The sequence below is a fragment of the Lepidochelys kempii genome, chromosome 3, assembly GCF_965140285.1.
Source record: "Lepidochelys kempii isolate rLepKem1 chromosome 3, rLepKem1.hap1, whole genome shotgun sequence".
NCBI lineage: Eukaryota > Metazoa > Chordata > Testudines > Cheloniidae > Lepidochelys > Lepidochelys kempii.
Window position 1 is genome coordinate 197,817,762 of NC_136382.1, and position 13,283 is coordinate 197,831,044.

Here is a 13,283-nt window from a genome sequence, read left to right on the forward strand (position 1 = left end):
CTGTGTATGTTGCTTGTTTTTGTGTAGCAGAACTGAAGGGTGAAAGACAATGAAAAATTACTTTAACTGGTTTAGAGTAGCAGCCATGTTAGTCTGTACCCGCAAAAAGAACAGGAGTACTTGTGGCACCTTAGAGACTAACCAATTTATTAGAGCATAAGCTTTCGTGGGCTACAGCTCACTTCATCGGATGCATAGAATGGAACATAGACTAAGAAGATATAGATATACACATACAGAGAAGGTGGAAGTTGCCATACAAACTGTAAGAGGCTGATTAATTAAGATGAGCTCTTATCAGCAGGAGAAAAAAAACTTCTGTAGGGATAATCAAGATGGCCCATTTAGACAGTTGACAAGAAGGTGTGAGCATACTTAACATAGGGAAATAGATTCAATATGTGTAATGACCCAGCCACTCCCAGTCTCTATTCAAACCCAAGTTAATGGTATCTAGTTTGCATATTAATTCAAGCTCAGCAGTTTCTCGTTGGAGTCTGTTTTTGAAGCTTTTCTGTTGCAAAATTGCCACCCTTAAATCTTTTACTGAGTGGCCAGAGTGGTTGAAGTGTTCTCCTACCGGTTTTTGAATGTTGTTATTCCTGATGTCAGATTTATCCCTACAAAAGTTTTTTTTCTCCTGCTGATAAGAGCTTATCTTAATTAATTAGCCTCTTACAGTTTTTATGGCAACTTCCACCTTCTCTGTATGTGTATATCTATATCTTCTTAGTCTATGTTCCATTCTATGCATCCGATGAAGTGAGCTGTAGCCCATGAAAGCTTATGCTCTAATAAATTTGTTAGTCTCTAAGGTGCCACAAGTACTCCTGTTCTTTTTACTTTAATTGGGATTCTCACTTGTCCTTTGCTTATGCAAGTGCAGTGTAACTCATCTCAATCTTGGGTTCTCCTGTTACTGGGGGAAGCATCTGGAAGGTAACAGATAAAGTTATAGTTCTTCAGTGAGTACTACCTAGTTGACTGGTACTCCCAGGATAATTGCTTCCAGTTCATGATCTTTAAATCTTTTAAAAATCTGTGCCATTCCCTCACCAGGTGCTGTCTTTTTGGAGTATAAACAGGAGGTGTGGCCTCCAGCTCCATTTCGTCATTTCTGAATGCCAAAGTAACAGTCTGCTCACAACACTACTTGTTTCTTCATTTTGAGTATTTTTTACTGCTTGAGGTGTGTGTGTGTGTTCTTAAATTATCTAGTCAATCAGTTTCTTTTGTTTAAAAACAAGTTTTCAGCGACCGTGCCATTATGGGCATCATCCAGGATACTGCACTCTACGGGCTGCTTCCCCTTCTCCTACTGTCATTCCTTCTAGGCTGACTTCCTACCCTCCTGTGTAGTTCATCTCTCTCTCTCTCTCTCTCGTCTGACCTACATGGTGGAAGCATTTGAGAGCCCAGTGCTTGTAATGCTGTGATGTCTGTTACTGACACCTAAGTTTGGTGTCTAAGAAAGTCACACAGCCCAAATGTGTTTAGTCTGCCTCTTCTTTAACCAAACCTGCAAAGACCAGGAAGGCCACCTCATACTACAGATGGGAGAGTTTTTTTTAGGTCCAGTTGACTATTTTGGGAATCATATATGTTAAAAGTACCTAACACTTAATGGGCACCACTAGAAACAAATACAAAATAATTACAATCCTCTTTGCCTATTAAATACTATAAAGGATTTTTCCGTAAGGGAATTGTGACATTTCCCAGGATACAGTCTGGATGGTTGAATAGCTGTGTCCCCTTAGTTCTCCAATTGGGGTGCCTTTTATACTGCTTTGCTGTGAGAATAACCACTCCTGGTCTGTTTATACACAGCCTCTAGCATGCAAAATCACTCCCAGCTCAATTATAAGAATGCTTCCAGCCAGTCACTCCTGACTTATATTACAGGGTGACACCAGCAAATTCTCAGTTTCAGGCTTGTCCCCCAAAATGTGTGTCTTGTATTGCCCTGTACCCTCCTGCACAATACAGGCTCATAGAAAGTCTGTCATTTCGTTGTTAAAAAATAATATGCACAAACCCCGTTATATCAAATGGAGGTTTCCAGATGTGTCAGTTAAAACACACACTTGTTTAGATAAAACAATACGACCAGTTTATTAACTACTGAAAGATAGAATTTAAGTGATTAAAAGTAATGAGGGATAAAAGTAAAATTTGGTTACAAAGAAATAAAAGGTAAAACATGAATTAATACCTAACAAGCTAAGTGAATTTAAAGCAAAAGGTTTCTCTCCTCATATGCTTACAGCGGTCTGACTGGATTCCTTCAGCCAGGACCAGTCCCTCAGTTCAGTGATGCTCTTTTTGTCTTTCAAATGTTGATGCCGTGAGTAGAGATGAGGGGAGAGAGGTGATTTGGGGCCTCTGTTCCTTGTTTTCATCTTTCTCTCCTCTTCGAGAATCATCTCCAGCTGGGGATCAGACGATAGCAAGTCTGTCTGCCAGGATGTAAATTTCTCACTCACACCCTTCTAACTATCAAAGAATCATGGCTTAACCAGGTGATAGTCCATTTGAAGTTATTAACACCTGACTGAGCCATCAGTTTGCCTTTCTGTCTCTGAGGAACTGGTCTGGGCTGCTTTTCCAGATTTGGAAAGTGCCTTAGTAACATCAGACAATAGAATCTTATAACTTTACATAAAAATGTTCCCACATATTTTACCAGGACAATACTGATCCGCAAATTATGAGTTTTTAGTTTGTATTCTGCACAAAATTTATCATAGTTTTGTAAAAGTGGTGAACATAAGGGTACAATCTATCACAGGAATGAGTAGAATAAAGGAGTGATGATAGCATCTGTGGCAGTGTGTAGCATAAATGGACACAGAACAAGAGCTGAGGGAAATACATTCCATTCCCCTCCATCCCCAAATTTGTGAACCACTGACAAGGAAAAGCCCATACATTTGTGATAAACACAGAATGAGGCAAAGAGAAAATACCTCATTCTTCTACTGATGATTGTTTAGTTACTTTCTCAGAGCCCACATAGTCTCATTCTGCTATTCTGTTCAGTCTTATAAAGGTGTTAAACATCTTGTTAGTGAAGGTCAGTATCCCATCTCTTCTCTCGAGTAGTGTCCTATTTTCCTGTGCTATGATGATAGATACCACTATGGAATATCTGTCCCAAACCTTGCTACTCTACTTGTATTTGAGGATTCATTTTTTAAAAACCTTGGGAATATCTTGTCCATTTGCTTTTAGAAGCAGTAATGTATGGCTGCTATACTGGAAAAATATGTGAAGAAAACATTTATTGACATATTCAGTAAAATGTTCTTGTTCTTTCTCATTAAATTGCCTTTGTAGAAAAGCACTATTGGAGTCCTTTTGTGCATCATGTGAGCCTTGGAAGCAGTTAGTTCAAGGATAGTACTGTGTGCTGCCATATACCCACAGCTCAGCCCAAAGACCAAGTTTATAAGTGGGTGCTGTGGTTTCTTCTCTGTTCTTTTTTATGTCAAGGTATATCCTATAAATTCCTTTAAAAATGGACAATTAGTGTTGTCGTTTGCTTGAACCAACTTCCTCATTTGAAGATGGTATTGAGAATTAGAATAAACTGCTTTCTCCTGTTCTTGAGTTTGAACTCTGTTATATAGGGAATACATTCAAGGAGCATGGTATCCTCACCATTGAGTTGATGAACCTCTGAGTTTTATAAAAACCAGGTAGTTTGATGGCAAGATTTTTTTATAATCTCTGAATAATTGAGCTTGTTTTCTCTCCATCCAAAAGATGCCTATCTGACATATTAAATTACAAACCAACTTTATTAAGTGAAACATTTGGTGCTGGCTAAACTATTTCTGAATTAATTCTCAGCTATTTCACCTGCTGATGTCAATTATGGAGAAACCTTAAGTACACTTCGCTATGCAAATAGAGCCAAAAACATCATCAACAAGCCCACTATTAATGAGGATCCTAACGTCAAACTAATTCGTGAGCTGAGAGCTGAAATAGCCCGATTAAAAACCTTGCTTGCTCAAGGGAATCAGGTTAGTTTTAGATTTATGTAAAATTTTCGCTGAGTAACAGCATCTATTTCTAGATCCTAATGAGATCATTATCTTTTTTCATTATATTGACCTGAATAAACAAGCACTGTGAAGTCATGAATGAATGTAATTTTCTTCTTTGAATTGGCTTCCAATTGGCCAGTGTGATATCTGCTTTTGTGTAAAATTTTTTACCTCGCCTTGATATGATTAGAACATAATTATATGTTGTGGGTAAGTATTCACTGCAGCATATGGGCATTTAGGTGCACCACCCCATTAACAATAAAGAAATAGGTATGCCTAGCTTGGTGGGTTGAAAAGATACCCTTGTACATTTTTTTCAGCGCAAGAATATTCAAGATACCATAAAATATCTGAACACATACTTTGTAAATAAGATTAAATTCATGTTAAGACTTGTAAATATTATACTGTAGAGAAAGGTAGGGTATTTGAAAAGCTTGTAACCACAACGTCTTTGACTATGTAGTACTCCAGAGAGCAAATAGTGTGCTTAGCAAACATCTAAAAATATTGTTGATACCTCCATATAGTACAAAGTGCAAACTATGAATAAAATAAATTGATTATTCAATAAAGATGAAAGGACACATTCCACCCATTTTTCTCAGTCTTCAAATCAGAAAGTTCAGAACGTAAGACATTTAAATTTTATTAGAAAAATAGTTGTTTAATTAGTCTTGCTATTAGTCTGTTGCTGGTTATGTTTTAGGGAAGTGATTTTTTTGGACACCTAAAAGTATGGGAGTCTAATTAAAGATGGTAAAACTGGTTATATTTAGAAGAGAAACTCCAGGTTTTACATTTCTTTAACACTGAAGGTTTTTAATTTTACTATAGCAGAAAGTTTTTAAAAATAGTATTTGATATTGACTCCCATACTGCCAGACCTCTCACCTATTTTAGCAAGGTGACCATTTTTAATAGGTTAAGAAATTCCAGTTGTTAAACTCTATTTTAATTTGTTTATCATTTATGCGATGCTGCTTAACCTTCTAATTGCTGGACTGAACAAAACTTGTTTCCTTCTTAAAGACCATTTGTAAGAATCCAGGCTGGATTTGAAATATGTGATTCATTCAGCTACCAATGAACCAGTGAAGAAATTGTAGGTGTTACAGCTCTGTCCACCTAATAGTCACTCTAAATAACAACAATACGTTAATTCTATTGAAATGAATGTATATTTTTCATAAAGTTTCAGTGTCTGATTCCCTGAAAGGCGCCGTGCTGTTAAGTTCTGAGAAAAATGGAACGGTTAAGCCTAATCATACTGTAAATATAGATGTAAATATGAATTGATGACTCCATAGGTAAGGTTCACAGGAGTGTTCATCCCAGGACCCCTATTCAGTTGAGGAGTACTTGTCATCTTCAGTGCACAGTTTTGAGTGTCAAATATGCATATTAAGAGATCATATATAAAGAAGCACAGCTGCTTTGGAATTGTGCTTCATTCCATACTAAAGGTATTGTATGGAATGCTGGTTGGCATCAAAAGAATTCTCTATCCAGTACTAAGCAGTACAGTCCCTCTATTTTTTTGTATCTATTTATCCTTATTCTGTTTAGTTTTTGTTATCTCTTTTGGGTGCTGTAAACTAATTAACTTGAATATCTGTCTCTGGTGATTCTTGAAATTAAGGAATGTGATTTAAAGGTCTATAGTAGAATCTGGCTAATGGAGACTTCCAAACAATGCTATTGTGCGTTATCAGATTTTCTAATTGAACAAACATGATTGGGAAGGTGCAAATAAACTGTATTAAAAATTGTACTCTTTAATTTATTTTTATAAGTAAAAATAATTTCGTTTAATTATGGTATGAAATGTCCAAAGCTAGTCAGTGTAGTTTGGGACTTTTTCTAAAATAAAACAAAGTGAAAACGTAATTGTCCACAGTATCCTGCTTAAATATTTGCTGAGAAATGGGATGCGGTCCCCTTGCATATTTCGTGAAAAATATCAGGTTTGCGGATTACTAAAGGACATATTAGTACAATTCTACTGTATTGTAAATAGTAAAACTGAAAACACTCCATGAGGGTTGAATTACTCTGCTGTACTCTGTGCTTTGTCCTGTGCTTGTCTGGGGGAAAAGTTGAGTGATTTTGCTGGCAAGCTGACAATTTTTATTTCTGAAATATGGCTTGACTTTGCAAACTCTGGGTACACATATTTTAGACTGCTTTGAAGATCTAATACTTTGACATTGTTCCAAGGAGTAAAAGAGTAGATATCACAAAATAAATATGGCTATGCTATGAAGAATTCCAGAGAATGTCAAATCTTACGTTATAAATGTCTGTGAGGGATACAGGGCCAAGGAAGACTAAATTAATTGAATTTGTGCTGGTTGGTAAAACAGCAGGTGGTGGTAGTAAATGTGTACAATAGAATATAAATCCCTGTATAATTTCTTCTATGGAGAGTCTTTATATTCCCAGAATATTGTATTGCAAATGCCACCATGGCTCATTGATAATTATTTACCCAAAATCCAACACTAGTCAACGTTACAAAAATATAAGCAGTTTTCTTTGTTATATAAGTATTAGTAATTTTCATGTTCCACAATCAAATTAACAAGATATATTTTTGCAATACAAATGTCATACTCATAGAAATGTTTATAGCAGAATAGTTAAATAGACACTCATGCATAGGAAATTGTCATCTATTGCATTTCTAAAAAATTGATTTTGTAGAGCCAGTTTGTCAAAATGTTGTGCCTTCAGCAGAATATGAATGTAGACAAATCAGTAAAAGTGTGTATGTAAAATTAAAAAATAAAATTGTATTTCAAATTTATACTTTGACAAGATTGCCACTAATGTGAATGTTTTATATGGATAAAGATGAAATGTCATCCACTCCAGATAAAGACTAGAACAGGATATACTACACAAATTTATTAAAATACCTGCCCAATAATATTTCATGCCTTCTAATCCACCATCCATTGTACTGTTTATTTTCCTGTATACTGATGTGTATTGTTTTACAATTTAGATTGCACTCTTGGATTCTCCAACAGCTTTAAGTATGGAGGAGAAGCTTCAGCAGAATGAAGCAAGAGTAAGTTATAATTTGATATTTATTTTAGAGATAAATGTGGCCTGGATGCTGGAGCAATAACAGCTCATTTTCAGGAACTTTTTGGTATACACACTTATAAACACTGGCTTTAATGTTGTGGTTTGTTTGTTCATTTATTTTACAAAGCAGCATTTTCTTGAATTCAACTAGATGTAAAAACCTCAGATTTATTTTTTTTAACTTTTTATAATAAATTAGAATTTGTAATTTTATTACTTGTTACACTGTATTTCACATAAACAGTGCAACAGAAGAAAATACATTGTAAATACTCTTGCATGCTTTCTTGAAATATATTTAACTGACTCATGTTTGAATAATGGAAAATCTTGTTCCCTGGGCAAATCTCCTTTTCTCTTCTCTGTGTATATTAAAACTTTTTGAGAAAGGTAATAGTAGACTATAATATGGAGAGTCAGAAAAAGAATGCAATGCCCACAGAAAAATGCACATTAAATTCTGGTATAGTGTTGGACTAATTCATGTTTCTAGTTTCTAAACTTGCCATAATGTGTTCTAAGAATCTGGGGCAAGTTTTCAGGAAGTAATGTTGGTCTGCCTTCCGATCTGGTATAACCATATGCAAATGGTTATTTAGATACCTAATCAGCTATTTTAACGTGCAGTAGTGATAATTGAACATATAAGTCTAGACGTAATGAACCTATATCTTTCATATCTGAGAATTTAACCCTCTTAGTAAAGGATTAAGATCTGCTTCATGTTGCTCATATTTAGACAATAGCAGACTGTACAAAGAGGTAGCATTAATCAGATTTGTGAGGGAGGGGAGTATTTAGGATCTTTAAGGTAGGGTTGCTGGGCGTCTGGTTTTTGACGGGAACACCCAGTCGCAAAGGGACCCTGCTGGCTCTGGTCAGCACTGCTGACTGGGATGTTAAAAGTCCAGTTGGCCACTAGTAGTGAGGCAGGCAGGGTACCTGCCTAGCTCTGTATGGCTCCTGGGAAGCTGCCAGCATCTCTCTCTGGCTCCTAAGTATAGGAGCGGCCATGGGGGCTCTGCACGCTGCCCCCACCTTGAATCCTGGCTCCGCAGCTCCCATTGGCCAGGAACCACAGGCAAATGAGAGCTGCAGGGGTGGTGCCTGAAGTAAGCACCCGCACCCCAAACCTGGTCCTGCGCCCCAATCCCTCGCCCCAGCCCTGAGCCCCTTCCTGCCCTATGAACTGCTCAGCCCCAGCCCAGAGCCCTCACCCCCCTCCCACACCCTGACCTTCTGCCCCAGCCCAGAGCCCCCTCCCACACCCTGAACCCCTCATTTCTGGCCCATACCCCTTCACATGCCCCAACCCCCTGCCCCAGCCTGGAGCCTTATTCCACACTCCGAACCCCTTGGCCCAGTGCGGAGCCCCCTCTGCACCCCAAACCCCTCATCGCCAGCCCCACCGCAGAGCCCTCACCCCCTCTTGCACCCCCAACCCCCTGCCCCAGCCTAGTGAAAATGAGCGAGTGACTGAGGGTGGGGGAGAGCAAGCGACGGAGGATGGGGGATGGAGTGAGCAGGGACAAGGCCTCGGTGAAGGGGTGAATAGGGGGTGTGGAAAAGGTGTTCAGTTTTCTGCAAATAGAAACTTGCAACCCTACTTTAAGGATCAAATGTGGATGTATGGTCTTCTAAAAACTTTGGGCCAGTTCCTCTGCTGGTGTAAACTGGTATAATTCCATTGAAGCTGCCTGAGGATTTGGCTCATTATAATTACTCAGTCTGCTAAAATCTGTGGAATTAGTATATCTCCTTTAGGAAACACATTTTTGACTCAACTAATTGATACTATACGTTATCTCTTTGCATTATTATTATGACTCTTGATCATAATACTAATTTTTTAGGGCAAGTTGATGTCATCTGAAAAACTACTTTTACATTTTTGTTTAAAAAACATGAAACTACAAATTATCTAGGTTTCTCTCTCTTTTTTTTTTTTTAAACTCAGGCTCTTTCAATGGGTTAAGCTAAATTTGATACCAGCATAGGCAAAATAGTAGATTCACTGGTGTAAAACCAAGGAGAATAAGGTCTCTTGTAAGCCATGTTTCTGCCTGGAGCACATTTATAATAGTTATCCTACACTAAAAAACTAGCTTTCTGTACTGTGTTCAGTACCTGTGGCGGAACGTGAATAATAGTAGTTTGAACATTAAGTTACAACAATGCTTTTCCTCCTTAAAATATTTGTTTAAAAATACTGATTAATATTAATTTAATCTGAATCACAGTTGAATAAATACACACAGCGTTCCCTGAGTATTGTTGTTACGAACGTTTAGGTGGGTAGTAGAAACTGCTAAATGTATGGTATTAATTGGAATATATTTTTCATGTCTGATAATATTCATTGCTTGTCCTATTCAGAAGTGTTGTCCTCACTATGTGGGATGTTTATCGAGTATGTTTTATTGTCCACTGTCAACCTCATTAATATGTTATGAGATTGTTGCTTAAGATAATTACCACAAGCATAATTACTGAATTACTGCAAATTCTTCGCACATATTAAAAAGGGTAAAGCTGTTCTATAACTGAATGGCTGTAATAGTGAATTTGATTCTACAGGTCTAAAGACTTTGTTACCATATTTAAATTGGCTAGTTCATAGTAGTTCTCTTGAAGGAATTAATTGCTGTGTTAGAGAAACTATTTTAAACAACTCATGTGCATTAAAAATTCTCCAGAAATGGTGAAGGTAGAGGTGATGAGCATCAGGATTCCCTTATATTTTTTTCTTTAAAAAACAAAAGAAAATATTGACAAGTCTAATATTCTGATTGTCAGCATTCTGGACCTAGGTGGCACAGTGGAGAGAAGTATTATCTTTTCCTCTCTGAGTTTAAATCCTAGGTTACAGGTGAAAATGAGCTACTCATTTCATTTATAATTTCAACTTATTCCCTGGTGGACAGTGGACCATATTATGTAACTACCACACAGTGCATCTTAATTTGTAGCCTGTCCACAAATAAAGCCGACTGTGAAACTGAAGGATATGGTTGCAAATCAAGATTGAGGTAATTTGGGCAGAGCTGTGAAGGGAAGCATTGCTATTTGTCCCTCCAAGTACATGATCAATTTACATATAAATCTTAAAGGAGACAGAAGCAGTTAGTCTTGAGTTTAAGCATTTCATCACTTGAAAGAAGATTCAGGTAGTAAAAGATGTATAAACTTAATTCCACGGTGAAAAAATCAAGAGAAGTAATTATCAAATATTGCTTGGGAATAAAAGACAGTGTCCGAGGACAGTGAACAATTTATACTGACTACATCCTTGTATGCATTATGTCAGCTATTTAGAGAGCCTGGGATAAGTGCTTTTTATGTATATAAATCAAAGAAATATAGCCTTCATCAGGGATTTCAGTTTTGAAATTTAATTTTTATCATAGGGAATAAGGTAACATGACAGGTTTGTCTTTGTACAGATATGCAGAGTTACACACGTCTAAGATTTCTTGAGCCATAATCTGACATATATTTATAATAGGCATTCTAGGATACTCTTATTATTAAGAATTTGAATTTTTTAAATTTAAGTATATAAACACTTCAAATAAAAAGATTTATACTCTTTAGTTTTTGTTCCTTGATTTTACATAGTCTTAAAGTGAATATAAATCCCATGCATTGGAGAGTGGAAACATAAAAATACAGTAAAAGCTGTGTTATCTGGCACTTTACCAGCCAGAAAGCTCTATAAACTGGCATTTCTGATCTTCATTGAAAGTCCAATTTATAGTCCGGTTAGCGCGGGGATGGCAGGCTCCCTATGTGGCTCCGCATGGCTCCCCGGAAGCGGCGACATGTCCCTGCTGCTCCTAGGCAGAGGAATGGCCATGAGGGGTTCAGAGTGTGGGAGGGGGTGTGCGGTGCAGGCTCTGGGAGGGAGTTTGGCTGCAGGAGGGGGCTTGTGGCCGGGGGTTGGGGTTTCGGGGTGCCGGATCTGGGAAGTGCTTACCTCGGGCGGCTCCCTGCTAACGGTGACATGTCTCCGCTGCTCCTAGGCGGAGATGTGGTTAGGTGGCTCTGTGTGCTGCCCTGCCCTGTGTGTTGGCTCCGCAGTTCCCATTGTCCAGGAACCATGGCCAATGGGAGCTGTGGGGGTGGTGCCTGTGGGCGGAGGCAGCATGCAGAGCCGCCTAGCTCCCCGTCCACCTAGGAGCAGCAGGGACATGTCGCTGCTTGTGGGGACCTGCCTGAGGTGAGTGCCACCTGGATTTGGCACCCTGCAGCCCTCCTGCGCCCTAACCCCTTGCTCCGAGCCCCCTCCCGCAGCCAATCTCCCTCCCTGAGCCCCCTCCCACACCCAGACCCTTACTCTTACACCCTCTTAGTTAACCGGAATTTTTCTGGCACCCCCCACCCCATTCCTCCAACATGCCAGATCAGAAAGCTTTTACTGTACCACAAAAACATTTCTGTAATTATTAGCTTTTGTAAACCTTTTTGGACAACGTATGGCCTGAATCATGACTACTCTTACCTTACCTTGCATAATCACAGTGACAGTTGATTCTAAAATTATTCCAGTTCATTATAAAATTTGGGTATAACCTTTAACTCATTCTGTGGCTGTAGATTTCATAGGATTGACTAAGCACGGCACGTAATAAATCCTTTTATTTGTTCAGAAATTACCTGCCATTATTTTAAATGACCATCCCTTTACATCCTTGTTCTTATGAAACATTACAAATTGGAGTTTTCACTACATCCTTTGTAATCTTAAATATCTTTTCCTTTCTAAAAAGATGAAAAATCAGAGTTATGATAGCCTATTGTTTTTGTCGTCTTGCTGTATATTTGGCAAATAATTATTACAAACGAATCCGTAAGTAGCACAGTGGCCACTTAAACAGGGGAAAGTTTAAGTGGCCACTGTAACAGATTGTGGTGAAATTGAATTATTATCCCAATATTAGAAGTGGAATCAGTTGCAGGGAGCAACAAACTTGGCAAATATTTGGCATTTTAAGTTGTTCTCTGAAATTTTGTGCCAAGCCCTTTGTGAGAGTAAGTGTGGTATTTCAAACAAGACTAGTTTAATATAGGATGTTATCTTTTTGTTTTATTTCATAGGTACAAGAGCTGACCAAAGAGTGGACAAACAAGTGGAATGAAACCCAAAATATTCTAAAAGTAAGGATCAGTTAAATGCACCATTTTCTCATTTGACATTTTAAGTAAACTTGTAGAAATGCATTTTTTTTTCTTTAAAATAGGGTACTGGAGTTAACTGTTGTATTCTATTTTAAATGTTGTGTTACCAAAAAAAAGTGTGTGTGTGTGAACGTCAGTCTGACTTGACTATTTTGAAAATAGCTTTTTGCGTAAAAGCTCATGAATTTTTATATTTTCAAATAAAATTTAATAGGCCTACAGCACAACCTGTTCAATTATTTTACTGATGCTGGATCATTTCCATCTTGGACTTTGCCAAAAGGGAGATCTGTTTTGAATATTTCAAACATTTAATCTGCTTTTACTGAGCTCTGTGAAAAGAAACCACCTTCTGCTTTTCTCTGTCCTTTGTGTGGTGACCTCCCATGGCAGTCGGTGGCACAGTTACTATATATATTATGTTAGTGGATACTGAGACAGGTTTTGGAATTTCTGAGTGGCTAAGTTTAGGTTCCAGATTTGCTTTTTAGCTTTATTTCAGTACTAATGTAGTAGTGTTTAGCAGAAATTGTTGAAAGATTTCCTTCCAATCTATGTTACCATTATATCCAATCTTAGACTATCCAAGCTTAATTAAATACTTGTTCAAATTTTTTATTCTCCCCCTTATGTCTGCTGCTGCCAGCTTTTGTAAAGACTGGCCATCTAGATTTGTATGAAAACATTAGGGGGAAAGTGGTACAATTATTTGACAGCATGCCCACTAAGAAAAAGCACATCTTATTCTAAAATAGCTTATAAAATTGGAAGAGACTTTCAATGGGACTTGTGCTTCTGAATCTCTTAGGTGCTTTTGAAAACATCATCCAGAATAGGTGTTCTCTGTGTAATCTTTTATTACAAATTCTGTTTATAATCTGAATTGCTAAACCTTAATCTAAATCTCTTGCCTCATTCTATCTACATAGGTTTTCTAGTGCTAGTTGACTA

At 37.7% G+C, this 13,283-nt stretch overlaps 1 protein-coding gene across 3 annotated transcripts in view; it reads left to right on the forward strand.

Annotated features, from left to right (window-relative positions):
• KIF16B (kinesin family member 16B) overlaps positions 1-13,283 on the forward strand; it is a 243,748-nt gene that overhangs the window by 54,931 nt on the left and 175,534 nt on the right. For all 3 annotated transcript variants that reach the window (XM_073339553.2, XM_073339554.2, XM_073339552.2), the window contains exons 10-12: positions 3,856-4,031; positions 7,069-7,134; positions 12,252-12,311. In XM_073339553.2, coding sequence (XP_073195654.1) covers positions 3,856-4,031; positions 7,069-7,134; positions 12,252-12,311 — 302 coding nt within the window. The remainder of the gene's footprint in view (positions 1-3,855; positions 4,032-7,068; positions 7,135-12,251; positions 12,312-13,283) is intronic.